Raw genomic sequence first — 21,846 nt, forward strand, 5'->3', positions numbered from 1 at the left:
TGTACCATATTTGCCTTTGTTTGTTTGTTTTGTTTGGTCTCTGCGGCTGCCTGGTTCTAAATGAAGTGTGCAGTTGACTGGTCAGTTCATAATTCTTGTGTTTGTAACTCTAAGGTTCTGTTATACATGTGCCACTTATCCCCTTTCCGTCTGGTCCAAAGAAAACAGCCGTTGTTTTATTTTAATCTCAAATTACAGAATTTAGTAATGGGAATCTAAAGTCCCCTCCCCTCAACCTATGTGAGGGGTCTTTATGGCTGGAACTAGGGTGCAGAGGGTGCTGCAGTCCCCCAGCTTATAATGGGTTGCCATTTCAATTGTCTGTCACACTCAGGCAGGTTTGAAGGTTAAAAGCTATGGTTGGTTTGGCGGAAGGCAGCAGCTTATTACATTACATTTGAAAAGCAGAGAAACCAACAGCCGAGTGCTCAGCTTGTCACTGGTACATAGCAATAACACTATGTCCAGAGAAAATTCAGCTTCTGGAGCAGATGTGAGTGTTTAGGAAACAAAAAGCATTGTTATTAATATGATTACATTGTGTATGCAAAATCACAAGATGAAGAGACTTCTTAAGCATCTTTCTCTAGAGAAAAGTGAAGTTTAATGTCTCCTTTTATTTATTACATGTATCACAGAGGATGAATTTTGTGGACAAAAATATGGTTATGTAGTAGGATAGTTTTATTTGCTTATTTTATGAAACTTCATTGCATGTAAATGAATCGCAGACTTAGAGGGAACATATCTAAAAGGGTGTTACAAGGAGAAGGGAGAAACATTGTTCTCCTTGGCCTCTGAGGGCAGGGCAAGAAGCAATGGGCTTAAATTGCAGCAAGAGAGGTTTAGGTTGGACATTAGGAAAAACTTCCTCACTGTCAGGTTGGTTAAACACTGGAATACATTGCCTGGGGAGGTTGTGGAATCTCCATCACTGGAGATATTTAAGAGCAAGTTAGATAGACATCTATCAGGGATGGTCTAACAGTGGTCTCCAAACTTTTTACACCCAAGATCACTTTTTAAGTCTCAGAACAGGCGAAGATCTACTGCCCCGCCCCTTCCTTGAAGCCCCGCCTACATTGCATGAGGAAATCTAATGTAAATGTACTGCGCAGGTGCGCAGTTCAGAGAGGGCTCAAGAGCTACTCTTAGAGCCCCTGAGATCTACCAGTAGCTCGCGATCTATTGGTTGGTGACCACAGGTCTACAAGGTGCTCGGTCCTGCTATGGGGGCAGGAGACTGGACTCAGTGACCTCGTGAGGTCCCTTCCGGTTCTATGATTCTATGATTATTGCTTCTGAATGTTCTTCGTGTATCTCTTTAGGATTAACTGACTTCCTGGAGTGTTTTTTCAGTTGCGCTAAAGCATGCCCATATTATGGTGAGAGTGGGTGGCACAAAAGGAAAGAAGGAAATGTACTGTCCCTATTTCATGTTATCCTAGAAAAACATAACAGTGGATTATACCATGAAACTGGAGATATAGCCTCTGCAAATAGTGTGAGGACAACCTGGCTCTGAAAAGCTAAAAATGTTTTAATGAGATGGGTATTGTAAAACGGGAACTTGCCTGGGTAATACTATTCAGGGTTAGGTTAACTGTTAATAATTTAGGGTATGTCTACACTATCCTCCTAGTTTGAACTAGGGAGGCTAATGTAGGCATTCGAAGTTGCAAATCAAGCCCGGGATTTAAATATCCCGCACTTGATTTGCATCTTTTCGGTCGGTCGCCACTTTTTGAAATTTACAAGTCCAGACTAACTGCCCGTGTCTACACGCAGCAGGGACCCAGTAGTTTGAAATAAAGCCCTAGTTCGAACTACCTGTTATTCCTCCTGGAATGAGGTTTAACAGGTAGTTCGAACTAGGGCTTTATTTCGAACTATCGGGTCCCTGCTGCATGTAGACGCGGGCAGTTATCCGGACTTATAAATTTCAAAAAATGGCGACCGGACGGGAAGATGCAAATCAAGCGTGGGATATTTAAATCCTGGGCTTGATTTGCAACTTCGAATGCCTACATTAGCCTCCCTAGTTCAAACTAGGGGGCCAGTGTAGACATACTCTTAGGGTCTGATTCTGTGATCCTTACATATTTAAAGTTGTTGTTAAAGTAATTGGAAGTTTTGCCTAACTAAATTTCAGGACTGGACCTGTGTTAGCAAATTGCTACTGTTAGTAATGTCATTAAGAAGCTACAATTTGTAATTTAGGACACCAGGAACACGCTTGCTTTATCCATGCTATTAGTAGACACTATACTCTGTTATCCAAATACCTCAGGATTAAGAATATTCTGAGTCAAATTCTGCCCTAGGTTACACTTGTTCATTCTGTTTGGTAGTGAAGCTTTTAAGTTCCTTGAAAGAAGAAGAACTAAGTAAATTAATGGAGGTTAGGTCCATTAGTACTTATTAGCCAGGCTGGGTAGGAATAGTTTCCCTAGTCTCTATTTGTCAGAGGCTGGGAATGGAAAACAGGAGAGGCATCACTTGGTGATTACCTTTTCTGTTCACTCCCTCTGAGGCATCTGGTATTGGCCATGGTCAGAAGACAGGATACGGGGCTAGATGGACCTTTGGTCTGACCCAGTATGGCCATTCTTATGTAAAAAGCTGTACACCTAGGGTTTGTCAAAGCTGCAGCTGGAGGAGTGATTGGAGTTTGGTTAAATACATCCCAGATAACTTCAATCTAGCTAGCATAACTAAAACTAGCAGTAAAGCTTCAATGGCATGGATCCGGGCACAGGTTGTACAAGCCTTCCTAGTACCTTGGATTTGTGATACAACTTCTGTTACTTGTATACTTGTGTTACTAGCCTGAGCCAGGATCCGAAGAGCAGCTCAACTACTGTCCCTGGTTTGCAGGATGGGGTCTGACTGTGTCTTCCCCTTCCCAATTCTGAATCTCCACCTCAACAGGGTGGTTATTCAAATTGTGCATTGCTAATAGAATTGACTTGTAAGCTAGCATTAACTCTGTTCAAGAATGCATTGGCATCAGGTGATCTAATGAGAATCTCAGTTTATTTTTGTAATTGCTTTTATCCTTCATGGTTACAGAGAAAAGCTTGAACACGTGAACCCTGAAAAAATAGAAGGCAAACTAGGAGAACCAAAAATATATTACACCTTGTGACTATTTTTAAGGCAGTCGCATGTTATCTTGGGGGACCTGATTTGACTTTTGAATGCTTTGAGTTGCCAGGACTGAATGAGGGTATGTCTACACTACAAAGTAAGTTTGAACTAACGGACGTTAGTTCGAACTAACTTTCATAGGCGCTACACTAGCGCTCCGTTAGTTCGAATTTAATTCGAACTAACGGAGCGCTTAGTTCGAACTAGGTAATCCTCATTCCATGAGGAGTAAAAGCCTAGTTCGAACAAGCTAGCTCGAATTAAGGGGTGTATAGCCCCTTAATTTGAACTAGTGGGAGGCTAGCCCTCCCCAGGTTTCCCTGGTGGCCACTCTGGCCAACACCAGGGAAACTCTTCTGCCCCCCTCCCGGCCCCGGACCTCTTAAAGGGGCACGGGCTGGCTACGGTGCCCGTGCCAGGTGCAAGCCTGCCAGCACCCAGCCAGCAGACCCTGCACCTGGCACGGATCGAGCCACCCACCCGCTGCCCCCCAGCCCTCCCCCTCTTCCCGGGACCAGGCTGGCGGCTCCCGGGAACTTGCCCAGGACCGCAAGAGGCGGGCACCCGCCTGAGCTAGTGCGGACATCGTGGACCTCGTCCACGATCTCCGCACTAGGCACAGGAAAGTGGCCGGCTTAGGCAGGATAGCTGCCAGCCTGGCCACCCAGGAGCAGGTGTGCAAGAGAATCAAGGGGGTCCACTGAGACCCCCGACCCTGAGCCCTGAGCTTACAATGGCCGTCCTGGGTCAGACCAAAGGTCCATCTAGCCCAGTAGCCTGTCTGCCGACAGCGGCCAACCCTAAGGACCCTGGAGGGGATGGACCGAAGACAATGACCAAGCCATTTGTCTCGTGCCATCCCTCTCCAGCCTTCCACAAACCTTGGGCAGGGACACCACTCCTACCCCCTGGCTAATAGCACTCCATGGACCCAACCTCCATGACTTGATCTCACTTCCCTTTAAACTCTGTTCTAGTTCTAGCCTTCACAGCCTCCTGCAGCAAGGAGTTCCACAGGTTGACTCTTTGCTTTGTGAAGAACAACTTTCTGTTACTAGTTTGAAGCCTGCTACCCATTCCTTTCCTTTGGTGTCCTCTAGTCCTTCTTTATGGGAACTAATGAAGAACTTTTCTGTATGCACCGTCTCCACCCAACTCCTGCTTTTAGAGACCTCTATCCTGTCCCCCCTCCGTCTCCTCTTTTCTAAGCTGAAAAGTCCCAGTCTCTTTAGCCTCTCTTCATATGGGACCTGTTCCCAACCCCTGATCATTTTAGTTGCCCTCCCCTCTCCCAGCCTCTCTCTTCCCCTCTCCCACCTCCTTTTCCCAGTCTCCCCCAGTTTTGTTCAATAAAGACAGATTCCATTTTGGAAGACACGTTATCTTTATTTTGTACATCAAAAAGAGGGGCTAGGGAAGGGTAAGTGGAAGGAGGTGAGGGAGGAATGGGGCACGAGCCCCCGATGGGGAGGACTGGGCTGGCTCTGCGGGCTTCTGGGGGTGGAAGTTCTCCTGCAGCCCCCCAATTACCCCCTCTCCCCAGATGGCAGCCTGCGGCAAGTGCAGCCGGGCTGATGGCCGAGTGCTGTGATGTGCCCAGTGTGGGCATTCAGGGCAATCCAAGCCAGGACTGCTTTGCAAGCGGGGCACCCCTGAGAACTGTCTGTCCGGGGTGGGGGTCGGGACCCTTTAAGCACAGCCCTCGGCTAGCCTGAGAAAGCATCTCCACGCTCTAAGTCCTCCTCTGATGCCCTGCCGGCACTGCTTCTGGCCATCCTTAACCCCGCTTCAGGGTCCACTTAATGTGGACGCGCTAGTTCGAATTAGCAAAATGCTAATTCGAACTAGTTTTTAGTTCTAGATGCGTTAGTTCGAATTAGCTTAGTTCGAATTAACTAATTCGAACTAAGTTAGTTCGAATTAGCGCTGTAGTGTAGACATACCCAGGGGGATAAGTTTAGTGCAATCAAAAATTGAAAGCTAAAACTTCAATAATTCAATATATTTCACAGATTCCTTTTTAAAAAGTGATCCTTAAATCTGAGAACTAGAGATTAGAAAATGAAACAGCAGACTGTCTGATTCTACATGTCTTACTTTGACTCTTTCCACTGACTTCAGGAAGGTTTCTGAATTTAATGAGAGAGTTGCCCTGGTCTAGTCATTTAGCTATAATATCTGGCAATATGGTACCATAGAAAATTTCCAGCTCTTGATTTTTTTTTTCAGCAGGTCTGTTAGGGCTTCAGTTAGTAAAATATCAGCAAGCTTCATCTTCTGTATTTTGAAAAGGCATTTCACATGCACATCATATCTTTTTGTCATCAAATACATGGCTGCGTACATCTTTCCTATTGGCAAAACATTCTCCACAGTATGCCTTTGGAAGAATGTAGCTCCACCTACAGAAACCAAATGAGTCTCTTTACTCTAGCAGCGGAATCTGAAAGAATGATTAATAGAAGGGGAAATAAACATTTATGGAAAAATTGCACTGAATATTTGAGAAATGAATAATATGTTAATTTGTGCTTATTTCCTAAAAGACAGAAGGGTTGCAAAATGAATTGTTAGAACTTCTTTAGAGCAAGGATTAAGCATAAGGAAATTTAATCTGTCTTTATTTGCTGTTTAATAAAATTATAATACAAATATTACAGAATATAAGAGTGATCCTCCTAATAGGTACATTACATCTTTGGATGGGAAAGAAGGGTAGAATCCAAGGGCATGTCAAATAGTATTTATGATCTTATTTAAATAGCCTTTTTTTGTTTGTGATTTAAGGATAAGAGGGTGATAGCATACTGACTGTTCATGACCTATACTCTACAGTCAAACCTCTCTCAAAGTGCTTTCACATGCAAAATAAGCCTAAATCAGTTCTGAGCTGAGCACAAAATTACAAATCCTCTTTGTAATACAGCTTTTCCTTTTTGGTAGACATAAGCAATTTTCAGTAGCGACGGAGAATGTATGTGTTTTTTTGGAATACAGGAAGTCCCCGAGTTACGCGGATCCGACTTATGTCGGATCCGCAGTTACGAACGGGGCCCTCCCTCTCCCTGGTCTCCAGCAGACCAGGGAGAGGAAGCAAAGCGGCGGAACACGCGGGCAGCGGACAGCCCAGACGCGTCTGGGCTGTCCGCTGCCCGCGTGTTCCGCCGCTTTGCTCCCTGTCCCCCTGGTCTGCAGACCAGGGGGATGGGGAGCAAAGCAGAGCAAAGCCGCGGAGCCTGGGGTTCTTAAGTTGAATCTGTATGTAAGTCAGAACTGGCGTCCAGATTCAGCCGCTGTTGAAACTGATCAGTTTCAGCAGCGGCTGAATCTGGACGCCAGTTCCGACTTACATACAGATTCAACTTAAGAACAAACCTACAGTCCCTATCTTGTACGTAACCCGGGGACTGCCTGTACTTGTTTGGCATGTTTCAAAAACTACATCTCTCTTTTAACATAGACCACATGGTGGTGCCACACAAGTCACTACTGCTTTACAAAACAAAACTGAACATGATTGAACATTTAAATAAGATAAAATTATTTTATCATGGGAGAGGTCTGCCACTGATAATTAATATTGCAATATCACCATCCCCATTGCATTGAAACAGCTCAGCTAAAATATCCAGGGACTAGACCAGTATGCTTTCAGGATGCTTGTAGTTTTCATAAAGTTATAAATAGTTTGTTTTGCTCAGTATATTGCAGCTGATGCAGACAACTGCAACAGCAGCATCACTGTTACGTCATGAATGGAATTTTTCATGAAAATAAAAATCTTTTGGTCTGATATGGCTGCAGCTTGTAGGGAATGCCCGCAGAAGTCAATGTGAGTTCTTTGTACCAGGTCAGTACAATCCAGTCAGGAAAGAACACCATTAAGAAAGTTACATTGTCAAGGACTCAAATGTTAAGAAATGCTCAAATTAAGGTTGTGTATGGTGATACAGTCTTTCATTACACCAACAGACACTATTTTTTCCACAGGACTCTTGCTTCATTTGATGCATAAAAGGACTGTATTTAGAAAGCAGCTATTTATTATTTTATTGACTATTTGTTCAATATACATCCTTATTTACTGTACACTGCTCTGAAGACAGAAGTATTTTTCTCATGGGTTTTTCCATGGCACTTATCACTATAATATGCAAGTGTTTCACAATCATTAATTACTTTGCTCTTACAACACTCTTGGGCAGTGAAGGGATATTGTCCCCTTTTTAAAGGTGAGGAACAGTGGCAGAGAGAGACTAAGGTCAAAATTATACACTAAGGTTAGGTTCCCAGACTGACCTATCTTTTCACAGTATTTAAAAGTTCAAAGCATGCTTCTTGATTAGAACTTCTGTACATCAGATGTCATGATTTTAAATAACCAGAAAATAGGGACAAGAAAAATAGCGCACAGCTAGTGATCCCTTGTGAAAAGTTTGGTATTAATTGTCTTGCCCAGCATCAGACAGGGACTCAATGGCAGAGGCAGGGAGAGACTCCAGTTCTCCAGAGCAGCATTCAACTACCTTAACCACGAGAACATCCTTTTGTTCCCAGTCATCCCCTCACTCTTTCACCTTTCAACTTCTGAAAAAAAAAATCCCACCAGCTTTTGTCACTACACAACCCTCTTTGAGTCGTCCATTCCATGCACTGAATGAATCAGAAGTCTTGAGGGGAAACAGTAGATAGTCATGTAATTAATGATTTTAAAATATCTTCTTTCCCACCCTTCACCCACCTCTCTCTCTCTCTCTCTCTCTCTCTCTCTCTCTCTCTCTCTCTCCACAGATATTTACTTTGTGTATCTGATATTTACTTTGTGTATTTTGATATGTAATATTGATAATTTGTGTTTTTAACAGTTACAAAACTAATCTTTTGAATCTCAATGTCAACTGTCATGAAATAATTATGGTTTGAGCCCCTCCGCCACACACACACACATAATTTCCCATGATTGTGCAAATTTAAATTGATACAAAAAAATTTAAATATACTTAAAATAAACATTGATGTGATCTGTGGAAATTATAAAACAAAAGTTGAAAACTTCATCAGAACTTGGCCAAATATGTGTGAGATTTCACAGGCACAGCAAGAGGCACATCCCTGATGATAGGGCCACTCCCTGTCAAATTTCAAGCCCTTGCTCCAAAACATAGACACTCCTACAACAGCTTCTAAAAGTACAGTAATTCTTACAACCAATTCATTAATATGAGAAAAACAATGTATTTTCCCCTAAATTTATATTCAGAAATAGCTGAACTATTTTGCTTAAAATTTCCAAAATAATTCAGCTTGAGGCAGACACCCAGCATGAAGAATTTTAATCGTTAATGTTTGGCAGAATTATAAGCAACTGAAAACAAGGTTTTATAATGATGGGAAATGTCAGACAATCTAAATAGCAGATAGCAAGGGGGCCAACAAACTTTGCTGGTCTCTGAGAGAGATGGGGGGCAGCTCTGAGCCCCCTGGAAGGGGCAGGGTGTCAGGTGGAAGGGGCAGGGCTGGGAACTAGCTTCTCCCCAAAAGCCCTTCTGTGCTGATGCTCGTACACAGTCCAAAACTCTGGCGGTAATTTAAAGGGCTCAGAACTCTGCCCACTGCTGTTTCTGCTGTAGCAGCAGCAGTGGCTGAGAGCCCCAGACTCTTTCAGATCACTGGCCCACAGGGCAGCTGCCTTCTTGGTCCTCCCTCTCAGCCGTCAGCAGATCTGAGAGATGGTGCTGCTAGCTCTCCCTATAATCATAACATAGCTTGCAGCGGGGGAAATTATTTTCTGTTAATAGGTCTGTATTTCATTAATTGCTGTCATTCAGTAAAATGGCACTGTGGGAGATAACTTTGTGATCAGCAGTAATGGACCAAATCATGAAGTCCTCACTCTCTTTTCACCTAGTCTTTTTTTCAGGAAAAACTCAGATTGCCATTATCAAGTGCTGAGTACACTGTTTAGAAGTTGGCCAAACAGTGGTAGAGGTGCATGGTAAAAAAATGTGTGCCTGGTCTTGTACTGTTTATGTGCAGAGATCACTAGACAGGGTCAGGAAGGAAAGATTTCCACACTTACAGCATTGTATGTGATGCAAGGTACCATATGGTTTGTTTGTATTTTGATTTCCTCTCAACCACCAGGTCTGTACCACTGTGGGAGGATACAGGACTACTGTTTCCTATGCATACCTATTGAATGTGCTTAGAAGGTATTTTTTAAACAATATTGCACATAACAATATTTTACCGTGGTCCTTGGGAAGAAATGGACCCATAGGAAATGAATCTGTGAATACCTTTCAGTTGTGTGCAACACAGTATAAAGATCTGTGACCCCCTCCTCTACCAAGGAGCCTTTTCTGTGCAAGGGCAAAGGTTGAAGGGTCAGGCCAGAGAGAGACAAAAGGAGACAGATGGGCACGTAACGGTAGATCAAGGGTGAGCGACATCCGGCCCGCCAAGCCATTTGATCTGGCCTGTGGCTGCGCTGCCACTCCCCCAATTGAGCCAATTGAGACCTGGGGCCCGGGGAGTGTGTGCAGTCATTCTCTATTCAAAGCGGCATGGCGCCTAGAGGGAACTGCCTCTTTCTGCCCGAGGCCCCACCCCTTTCAGGGGGCCCATCCCACGACCACCTACCAAAATTCAGGAAGTGCCCCCCCCTGCAAAAATTATTGCCCACCCCTGCACTAGACAAAGGAGAAAGTCATCAGCAACTGCAGTTGCTGGTGAAGAGTCTGCCAAGGAAATGACTACTATAACAGTCTACAATTATTTTATCTTTTCTGCTTATTAGGTCCATTGAAGGAAGCCCATCTCTGAGACATCTGACTATGATGAGGGAAAAGGGAAGGAGGCAAGCTATCAGAGGCCCAGCGTTCATGTTCAACAACAGGGGCACAAGCCTCACTGCTGAAGAAGAGCGTTTTTTGGATGCAGCTGAGTATGGGAATATTCCTGTGGTGCGTAAAATGTTGGAGGAGTCAAAAACACTAAATGTCAACTGTGTTGATTATATGGGCCAAAATGCCTTGCAGCTGGCTGTGGGGAATGAGCATTTGGAAGTGACAGAGCTTCTGCTGAAGAAGGAGAACTTGGCGCGAATTGGAGATGCACTGCTGCTTGCAATCAGCAAGGGATACATCCGGATAGTGGAAGCAATTCTGAATCATCCTGGCTTTGCTGCAAGTAAGCGACTGACTCTGAGCCCTTGCGAGCAGGAGCTCCAGGATGATGACTTTTATTCCTACGACGAAGATGGCACCCGCTTTTCTCCAGATATCACTCCCATCATTTTAGCTGCTCATTGCCAAAAATATGAGGTTGTGCACATGTTGTTAATGAAAGGAGCAAGGATAGAAAGGCCTCACGACTATTTCTGCAAATGCAATGACTGCACTGAAAAGCAAAAGCATGATTCTTTTAGTCACTCCAGGTCAAGGATAAATGCCTACAAAGGTTTGGCTAGTCCTGCTTACTTGTCTCTTTCCAGCGAAGACCCAGTTCTCACAGCTCTAGAACTCAGTAATGAGCTTGCTAAGCTGGCAAACATTGAAAAAGAATTCAAGGTAAGGGTTCTTTTCTGTCTGCCTCTTTTTTTTTAATGTTATCTTTACATGTAACTTCATCAGATTCTTGGCATTTTTTCCTGTATATTATCTTTTGAGTTGCAGTTGGTTGATTTATATTGTTCCTTTTGGTTCTAGATCATTTGAGTGCTCATTGAGTAAACCATTAAAAGGCAGTTTTGCTTGAAACAAAAGTGGTTTTACAACTGCTGTGTGCCAAGAGTTATAGAAGAAATGTCAGTGTGAGTGTTACTAACTCTGCAATGGATGGAAAACAATTATATTCCCTGTAATAGCTAATAGTTATTTTTACTGAAATGCTCTCTAGAAGGGTGATATAAACTGAGCATCAAGCAGCAAAATTACACTTTTCTTTTACACAACAATAATTATATTTCTGTTTTTTATTCACAGCCATTTTGAATGGTGTTTTCTACAAATTATGTGGTCGTTGTTTTACCATTGGCCAGTCAGTTTTTTTCATTCAGCTTTCAGAAATTTATTTGTTTGCCCTGCAGTTAAAATATTTACCTATGTAATCACTTTTAATCTCTTTTTGATTTGGGTGTTTTAACATACACTCTCTGTACACTGGTTAGTTTACATATCTCAACATCTCCATGAGGTAATTCATGATTAGCCAATGATAAATATTACCCAGTGCTGCCTCTTGATGATGTGCAGTTCCCTGTAGCACCTCAGAAGATACACTCACAAAAAATAACTCTATGGTTGAGGCTACAATGCATTACAAAAAAACCTGGATCAGGGAATGACAGATTGTAAACAGCAAGTGGTTATATAAATGACATTGCATCTAGTTGCAGCAACATTTTTAATGGGTTCCTGCAGGGTCAATGTTGAGTACTGCTTTGTTTAATTAACGTCTTCATACATGATGTGAAGGAGGGAAAAAAGACTCATTAATCTTTACAGATCACAGCCAGCTGTAATTTATTACAAATGCAATGGAGGACTGAGAGGAAATACAAGTGGGTCTAGAGTGGGTGGCAGAGAAATGGGTAGGAATTAATAGAATTAAGTTTCTTTTTAACAAAAATGAATGTATCCTTCTGGACAGGAGTAAACCCAAATATTGTTAGATAACAGAAATGAGGCAGAACTAGGAGGAAGTAAAGGTTTAATGCTGGGAGAGTTAGAAGGAATGCTTTAATGCTGCTATGTGTGGTTGTGAGATAACAGAACAAAAGTTTGTGGTACAGAAATGTTTGGCACCACTTACAGAATATAATACCAAAGCAAATATTTTCTAATTAGGGGATGGATTCTGCACAAAATTCATATAGGCTCTGTGGCCCTGTGAACTCCAACCACTGTGGCATTTTCTCAGGAAAAATTCTACTGTAAGGGCTGCAAGACTTCTGGGTCCCATGTGGTTCCTTGTAGCCTACACACCCTAAAGCCTCTTTTAGTCTTTAGTTCCCCTAATCTTGAACCTCTCATCTTCAATTCATGGAGAAGGAAGCTGCTTTGAAGAAATAATATATTGTCTAGTCTATATTCCCCACACTCTCTGACCAAATTATACTGAAGTATATTAAATTATGTCCTTATTTCCAGTGATATATATTAGTCTGGGAAAGGATTTTACAAAGACAGAACTGAAAAATTAGAGGGTAGGTTGTTTTTTGTTTTATTTTTTTGTCAAATAGGGACTGTCCCTCCAAAACAGAGACTGTTAATATATGCCCCACCCTCTGAACTGTGGTCACCTGCTTCACGCACAAATTATTACAGAAGGAAAAAACATAGCTAACATCAGTGTAGTGTTTTTTTAACCATGGATTATTTCCAGGAAGGATCCTGTCTTCCAGAGGTATGTGTGCACATGCTGGTGACTCATCCTTTTAAATAATATTTCAATAACAAAACCATAAAGTTAATGCTTTTTTTCTGATTCTTCTTAAAGATCACTTTTCTACTGGACCAATGCAGCACTAAATCCACACGTGTTTCACTGTCTGTAACATTAATTATTTTATTACACTAATGCTCAAACTCCTGTTAAATCAGGGCACCCCTGCACCAGCTGCAATACAAATACATAAGTAAAAGACAGTCCATGTTGCAAAGAACTAAATCAAGACAAGAGGTTGGGGTGTGTAACAAACAAACATTGTCACAAAGATGCGGTCATGCAAAAACATACAGTAGCAAACCGCAGCCAAAGTAGAGCAGAATGTCATTCAGTATAAACCCTGTGACAGGGAAATCCTAAAGATGAAATGTTTAGATGCATCTAAAAGGCCAGATTGTGGCAGTTATACTACTGCTGTGTGAAGTGGGTGATATGGGTTCAAGTGACCCCGTGAGACACACTGGAGAGATTATGCCTCAGGTCAGAAAAAACTGGTCTGCCCTAGGCAAAACTTCAGTGTTGCCCCTTTTCTATTCTGGTAGATTTCTGTGGCAATAATCTGTTCCCTGTCCCAGCTTCCTCCACCCCCACAAGGGCTGAAGATCCTTATCCCCTGAAGTCCTCTCTCAGAACTGCTGAGCTTGAGCTCAATCACAACAGGATCTGGTCAGCCCTTCCCCAACCTCCCCTGCTTTGGATTCCCATGTTTCTAATTACTGGTAACCAGACCCTCAAGGCCTTGTCCCTGCTTCACTTCTTTCCCACAGGCCTTTCCCCTTCTCCAGTGCTTCACCACAGGCCCCCGCCCCTTCTCCAGCTCTTCCTCACAGACCCTGCCCATGCTTCCCGTGAGGCCCTTTCCTCTTATCTGTGTCTTCTCCCCAAGGCCCAGTCTCCCCTCTCCCCCATCCCAATCAGTCATTGAAACATCTCAAGGAGCTTGTTTGCAGGTGGGAGGTAGTGCCAGCTCAGCACGGGCTGTCAGATTAATGCTTTAGCTTCTCCCTCCACTCCACTGCAACTGGACTTTTTGTTCAGGTGGCATTTAGGGTTGCCAAGCCTCCTTTCCCACCAGAATTTCTGACTGAAAAGCAGGCACTTGGCAACCCTAAATGACACCTGGACACAGAAGACAAAAACTGGAGTGTTTTGGTAAAACCTGAACAGGGGGGCAACCCCACCCAGACTCCCAGCCCAGACCCCTCCAGAGTCCCACTCATGCCCATCTCCTCCCATTCCATATCCCCCTGCCTGCCTATCCCCCACTCAGTGAACACTTTAGGATATATGACTGTGGCCTTGCCTCCTTCCTGCCCTCCTTTCTATGACTTGCTCTATAGCGCTGTGGGGGAGGGAGAAAGGGGGTGGCAGTACTGTTCCCAAAAGTTCAAAAAATCATGAGTCAGACCCAGCAAGAGATTTTTTTTTTAAGGATTATATATTGTTTTGAACTTTACTTTTTTACCTTCCCCTGCCCACACCTACTTACGATGTGAAACAGCTATGCGGTTGCCAGATCTCCCAGCTTTATAGCAAGGTGATATGACCTGCTGTAAGTGTCTGAGCTGGTGCAAAACTTCTGGCTTCTCTCCTAACCAACATTCTAATGAATCAATACTTCATCCACTCAGTCTTCATATCTGCTCATTCCCAGACATCTCCAATTATGAAAATCCTAAACCCCAAACCAGTTCAGCCTCACCCCCATCCCAAATCTGCCCTTTGCCTCTCTAGGTACATCTTGAAGTCAGTGCTAGGTGTTCTTCATCACTTCCAGGCCTTGTAGAGGGAAGGACTTTCCATTGTTTTCCCAGCCTCTAGGGAAGGGCAGCTTCTAGGATTGTTTGCTCTCTTCTTCCCCTTCCAATGCCTGGAGTTGTAGAGAATGGGATGGAAATGGAAGCAGGGAGGAGAAGGGAGTAGACTGACCCTTTTCTTCACAGGATGGCACCGTAGCAGGGAGATGGGAGCAGAACCAATTTCAGTTGCTAGGCTTTTTCTGCTTTCTCCTTCCCCGTCCCTCCTGTGAGGTTGATATTAGTTGCTTTATCTTCCCACCTCCCTCCCCAGCAAAAGACTCCTCTCTGTTCCAGGGGTGAAGGGGAAAATTCTCTGCCTACTTCCTGCAGAAGCTTTTTCACAGGAGGTAAGTACATGGGGAAGGCACGGAAGGGTGGAGTTTTTCACACGGCTGCTAGACTGATTCCACTAGCAGCCTAAATCACATTACTTCCAATAAAGTCGTGACAGTTGCCGACACACGGTATTCCATCAGGGCTGCAGGCAGGTGTGAAAGGACTGGGGAAAGCATAAGGGTTACACAACATACCACACTGGAAGCCTTGGAGCTAGAGCTGGAATGGAGAGAGCAGCCTGTTAGCAGCTCTTTTCTGTTATCTCACCTGAATCTGTTCTAGGTTGTTTACCCATGTCTGTCCAGTGCAAACCCAAGTTGTGACAGGCTCTTAAACAGAGCTGCCTTTGCTATAAATGTCTCTTCTCAGTCCCTTCTGCCAGGAAGCTGAGGTTAAAGGTGAATGACGTATTCTCTCCTTGCTATGCATTGCCATCCCCCTTGTTACTCTGAGGGGAAGCTGGCATTTCCATCCATATGATAGAGGATGGTCTTTAGTTCTTTCCTGCTCCCTCCTCTGGGATCATCATGAGACATAACTAGGGATTTCAGTTTTCATTTCAGTCAAAAGCAACTGATAAAACATCATGGAGCATAATTCTTCAAAGATTTGGTTTTAAAATGTAAACACAACCCCCTCTTATGCCTAGAGAACAGCAAGTTTCCTTTCAGCAGAAATTCACACGCTGTGCTTAGAGACTATGGTAAATTGCAGTCTGTCTAATTTCCTGTTTGCACTCTGCATTTCACTTTCTGGTTATATGTAGCAGCAGCAGGGCGGTAAGCAGTTTTGGACGTGGTTTCCCAAAGAGTGGGAGTGTCGGATACAAATATTTAATGGGGTGTTTTAAAAGGTGTTTGGGCTAAATTTCCAAAAGCAGACATGCGTAATGGAATGCGCACTCTTGTGCATGTGACATTTTAGATTTCAGTAGCTGAAATCATGACATTTATTATTTTAAAAATTCTATAACCATGAAATTGATCAAAATGGACCATCACTTTGGTAATGCTCTAAAGATAGGGATGTGCATCTCAAGGCAGAATTTGTCACTTTTTCCAAGTCATTTTATATACTCTTCCTTAGCTGAACTAATAAAGAGTATTCAAACCTGAAGTATATTTAGAACCAGATTTTAAGAACTCATATCCATATAAATTAGTGTATACAAATTTATGTTTGATTTGTACATGAAGTCCCTAAATGGCCATTTCTATACTTTCAGATTTGAATATGAACTTGTACCGGTTGTATGAGTAAATTGTGCCCCTAGGTTCTGTCCCTTTTGAAAATCTGAATCATGACATAAAAACTATATATCTAATGCATATTACATATCTGAATGAATACTTCTGCTATCTAAGAACTTGCTTAGAAATTCTTAAAATTTTAGTGGGGAAATCCACGTTAGATTTTTATCCCAATTCCTCATTCCCAGGGCACATTTCTGTTGGAGTTTTGGGTGTGCAAAGAATATTGGATTAGATCCAGAAAATAGTAACTAATATAATGGTTGGAAATCTATGTGTAAGCTGGGAAACAAGTTCCCACAGCAATGACACCCAAACCTCTTGGCTGTGTCTAGCCTGCATCCCTTTTCTGTAAAAGGGATGCAAATTAGACACATCGCAATTGCAAATGAAGCGGGGATTTAAATCCCCCCTGCTTCATTTTCATAAACATGGCTGCCGCTTTTTTCCGGCTCAGAGCTTTGCCGGAAAAATGCGCCAGTCTAGACGGGGATCTTTCGGAAAATAAAGCCTTTTCCAAAAGATCCCTTATTCCTTTTTTAAAGAGGAATAAGGGATCTTTCGGAAAAGGCTTTATTTTCTGAAAGATCCCTGTCTAGACTGGCGCTTTTTTCCGGCAAAGCTCTGAGCCGGAAAAAAGCGGCAGCCATGTTTATGCAAATGAAGCGGGGGATTTAAATCCCCGCTTCATTTGCAATTGCGATGTGTCTAATTTGCATCCCTTTTACGGAAAAGGGATGCAGTTTAGACACAGCCCTTTGTATAAGAAGGGCCTAATGCTTACTGACATTAATTGCACCACTCTGGCAACGTAAAGAGATCTTAGAGTGGATAAAAATTTAATTGCCACAGTTATGTAGCCATAGTGTAAATGAAGATCAGGCCAACAGCATATTGTATTAAGGTTAAACTGTTAAATTTATGCCTAAATATTTATATGATTAATGTGGCTAAGGGATGGTTTTGTGGAATGAAACTGAATTGCAAAGGTCTAGGTTTTGTTTCTTTTAATTTTTCAAAAATAACTGTTCACTAACATAACTTTTCCCATTAAATGTTCGTGTTCTTTTAAGAAAGAAAAAGCAAGTGAATTCTTACATGGTAAAGGAAGCTGTGTGAGCTGCCTGCATGGTACACTATTATTTTCAGAGTAGACTCCTTTGCTTCTCAGCCAAGTTCTTTGATTAGCAAATCCCACATTCATCACTGACGTATGAACATATCCATAAAGGTATTTTAAACTGCAAAAAAAGCCAGTCCAATTTTCTTAGAGCTAAATGTAATGTGAACCTTTTGTATTTATGCAAGGACAAAATTTGGATCTTGCTGCATAAAAAATGCCATTTTGATAACTCAAAAAAACCAAATTATTTGTCACCAAACTTTAAAAAAAATCAGGATTAAACAGAGAATAGGCCTAACTAATGTGACAACAAAGACTGATTTTTCTGAAAAATGAGTGCCTGAAAACAGAACTTAGGATGGCTGTGATGTCCTCTCCCACCAATATAACGCTATTACTGTAGGCAATGAGTTTCATGTGGGTGTATCCTCCCGCACACTATCAGTTGCAGGATCTGAGCCATAATCTGTTGCCTTATGTTTTGTAAATGGCGTGTGGATAATAACATGAGAGGACTCCGTGTTTCGAGAACTAAAATGCCTTTTTATTAAGAAAACTGTATACAGAGGTGCTGCAACTGCAGGTAGCCCTGACGCCATATGTACACTGACTGGCTTCTTGGTGCCTCCTCCAAACTCTTCTTTCTTGTATCTGTGCTACTCCTTCCGAATTCCATGCAGGTTGCAACTCCTTACATTACTAATGAAATGTTAAGTGTTAATTTCCTTTCTAATGCCTGCTGTTTTAACTCCAAATGACTCTGTACATGATGATTAATGTGCTTTCCTTTCCACCATTTATACAAATGCCTATTGAGTTGTAGTGAAAACGGTAGCAACTGTCTTTAAGTAGCAAATTAATCATTTCAGGGAGATCTTTCAGGTTCTTAATTACTGACATGAAATGCTTTGTTTTTGGAAATTAGAAAATAGTACTCAGTTTTCTAAATACAAATATAGGCTGGACCTCTCTGGTGCGGCACCCTCGGGACCTGACTGGTCCTGAATGAGGGAATTTGCCGGACCAGGGAAGGTCCCCTGCTGTTGGCCCTGCAGCCCACTGTCCTTCTGCGCTGCTGGCCCCAGCTACCCTCCTGCTGGATTGCCATGCTGCTGCGACCCTGGGAGCCCAGACTATCACATCTCTGGCCTCAGTCCCCACTATTGGGGTTGCCACATCCCTGGCCTCAGTGTCTGCTATTGGGGCTACCACATCCCTGAATCTGGCCTCACTACTGGGGCAGTTATAGCTGCCATGTCCCTGGCCCTAGCTCCACTACCAGGGCTGCCACATCCCCATCCCCATCCCTGCTACTGGGGCTGCCAGGGCTGCCATTGCTGCTGCATCTCAAGCCCCAGTACAGGGGCTGCCGCAGCCCTGGCTGCATTACCGGCCTCGAGCCTTGGTCCTCAGCTCCAAGCCACCAGCCCTCTTGCCACTGGGGCTCACAGCCAGGACTTCTAGGTCCAGGAACTTCCATGGTCCTGTTGGACCACGGACGTTGCCAGACCAGAAAGTCCTGGTTTTTGGACGTCCAACCTCTGCTGTACAACATTGAAACTTTCCAAAACATGTTACAAAATACAAATTCAGTCAAAACTATTCGCAGAAAGGGAAAGAAGTTAAGGAGCTCAGAAGGAGAAGATATATTTTCAGATGGGCAGATGATAAAGCTGAGATATATAGGAAGGATTTTCCAGATGCCCAGCGTCACAGAGAGGAAGAGTCTCAGGTGAAGAGTGTTGGAGAAGATGGAGTTTGTTAAAAGGAAGAGATAATACCAGTGTGAAGAGAAAATAGGGAGAATGTGAAGAAGCAAAGGATTCACATTGGGCCTTTTATGGCCTATGGGAAAACTACTTGGAGCAAATGTGTGCAATGTTTTAAAAGAAAAGGAAGTAGAATCTCAAATTGAGTCCTGAGATGAATGATGGCATAGCTGGATTGTTTATATAAGTGATGGGATCATACTTTGTTGCATGTGTGACCAACTACACCTGTATAAGAGGGAGTCAAGGGCTGGATCTTGGTGAGGTCACAGAGGCAGATGTTACAGAAGTGAAGGTGAGAAGATGACAGCATGAAGATTTCAACAGAACTGGAACCAATCGATAGGCACATCAGGCTAATGTCACAGAGGTGGTGACAGGCAAATATGCAGAGATAACAGTTTGCAGAAAGAAGGTTTAAGGTTTGGCATCATACTAAGACTATGTGCAGAGGTTAGATCAACAATATTGAGATGCAGCCACAAATTTACTGTGAAGATAAGCAAAGAGGGTGGACAGATGGAAGTTGTTAAAGGTGTCGACAGACATGAACAACTGAGCGTTACCAGTGTGAAAGTAGCAGCTACAGTTAACAGTAGAAATAAAATGACTCAGTGGGAGGAGGTGAATGGAAAAAGGGCGGAACAGTTAGCCATGTGCTATGCACTGCATACAGAAAAGCTGCCACTGCAGCACCCTAGAAATAATAGTGTGACAGGTGGGATTTTGACACACCTACATAACGAACGAGGGATGTAATCCAGAAGGGTGGCACACTTTTTCAAAGGAGGCACTCAGGTCACAGAGAATGAAGAGAGTCCTAGAGACAGCAGAGAAATGTATTTGCTACATACAATTGAGAGATTCCCATGATATCGCCGGCTCTGAACCCAGACTGAAAATGGCCAAGGATATTGTGGTGCAAAATTGCAGAGATGAGAAAAAGCTACTTTTATAAGTGTTTTTTAGAAAAAGAGGAGATAGGACATTATCACCTATGCTGCAAGGATGGAGGCAATGGGCAGCTGAGGTAAATAGCTTAGAGAAGAGGTTCTCAAACTTCATTACACCCCCTTCTGACAACAAAAACTAGTACGCTGCCCCAGGAGCGGGAACTGAAGCCTGAGCCAAAGTCTGAACTCCACTGGCCTGGTTGAGGGGCCAAAGCCAAAGGGCTTTAACCCCAGGCAGGGGGGCCAGTAACCTGAGCTCTGTTGCCCAGGGCTGAAGCCCTCAGGCTTCCGTTTTAGCCCTAGGTGGTGGGGCTCAGGTTTCAGTTCTGGCCCTGCATCCCAGCGAATCTAAGCCAGCCCTGGCGGCCTATTTTGGGGTCCCAATCCACAGCTTGAGAACCACTGGGGTTACAGCATATTTCTAAACAGCACTGTCTGGGCAAACCATGTTTAAATTGTGTTAAACTACATTTAAAACCACCTCCGTGACACAGTGTTAAAACCTAGTACAAAAGGCTGTAAAAAGAATCTCTAAATCAAGGGAAAATTCTTTTAAGAATGGCAGATACTGACAGGTTTTAAACACGGGCAGAAGGTAATAAAGACAGATCAGTTACTGACAGTAACGGTAGTGAAGGGAGAAATAGTGGTGGACAATGCACATGTGAGAGGAAACAGCAAGGAATTAAGAATGTAGGTAGTTCTGTGAAGAGACTGGTCCATTTCAGACATATGCAGGAGGAACATAGAAGAGGGGGAGAGGAAAGGAAGGATAAGGTACCTAGGATGTGCTAGAAAAGAAATGTATGAATTATGGCAATCTTGGAGTTTCTCACAAATGCTGGGAGACATGATGGGTGAGGGAAGGGAAACACAGAAAAAAAAGAAATGCAAGAACAAGGAAAGAAATGCAAGAACTAACACCTTTAGCAGTGATGGAGGAAGAGAAATTAGATTCTGTAGCCCAAATGACAATCCCTGTAGAATGTCTCTGGCACTTAAAGATACATTGGCATTTTTTGCAGAAGTAAGGTTAATAAGTCTAGGGTTCTAGTCTCCAGTTTGGGCACTTCCATTTTACCACAGAAATTTCTTTAGCACTTCCATTTTGATCCAGGATTCTTCTTCACTTGCCCTAATCCTTTGTGTAGTATTGTAGTGCTTCTTCCAAGGTGGCTGCTGCCCTTAGTAGAGGGGAAGTGATTGTAATTTATAATATACATTTGCAAAGTACTTGGATGCCTTCAGGATATAAAGTGCAATTTAAATATGACACTAATAAGCTTTCATTAATTTGTCCATATTTCTTTACTGTCGACTGCTTAGCATATCCATCATGAGAGTCAACGACTATTATCTTTAAACTCTTCTCTTTCAGAATGACTATCGTAAGCTGTCTATGCAATGCAAGGACTTTGTTGTTGGTGTTCTTGATCTCTGCCGAGACTCTGAAGAGGTAGAAGCTATTCTAAATGGGGATTTTGATGCTGAGCCAGTTGAAACACAGAGACACCGAGCTTCACTGAGTCGTGTCAAGCTAGCCATTAAATATGAAGTAAAAAAGGTAACTGTCTAACCAGCACTTGCAGACAATGTTGGATGTGAATGCATTGTATCATGTTCCGCATGTATTAACGAATGGACAGTAAATTGTCTAAAGACAAAATATGTGTGTGATGGGGTGCGGTCACAGTTAACCCTGTGATGCTCTTCCCTGGTGCTGTTCCCTGGTGATGCCACTGACACGCGTCTTCTTGGTTTCTGGGAGTCCCCACCATCCTGTCCTGCTGGGCCAGATTCTCTGGTTTCCCTCAGACAAGGCACAGAGTTGGGTTAACCCATCCTCCCATAAAAGAAATGCAGGCATTGGACCATTTCAGATCCATTCAGGAGAATGGAGTTCTGAGGCACAGCATCTAGGAATCCTGCCCCCGAAAGGGATCAAACACCCAAATATATCTGTATTTCTCTAAGTAAAAGTTTTACACAAAGAAATCCCATGAGGATGTTTGCCCT

General features: G+C 43.1%; 1 protein-coding gene across 2 annotated transcripts in view; it reads left to right on the top strand.

Annotated features, from left to right (window-relative positions):
* Nucleotides 1–21,846, top strand: part of TRPC3 (transient receptor potential cation channel subfamily C member 3) — a 62,575-nt gene that overhangs the window by 7,511 nt on the left and 33,218 nt on the right. For both annotated transcript variants that reach the window (XM_006125590.5, XM_006125592.4), the window contains exons 2-3: nucleotides 9,950–10,721; nucleotides 21,209–21,394. In XM_006125590.5, the coding sequence (XP_006125652.1) occupies nucleotides 9,950–10,721; nucleotides 21,209–21,394 (958 nt within the window). The remainder of the gene's footprint in view (nucleotides 1–9,949; nucleotides 10,722–21,208; nucleotides 21,395–21,846) is intronic.

Source organism: Pelodiscus sinensis, chromosome 4 (assembly GCF_052426305.1).
Source record: "Pelodiscus sinensis isolate ZL-2025 chromosome 4, ASM5242630v1, whole genome shotgun sequence".
NCBI classification, from domain to species: Eukaryota; Metazoa; Chordata; order Testudines; family Trionychidae; genus Pelodiscus; species Pelodiscus sinensis.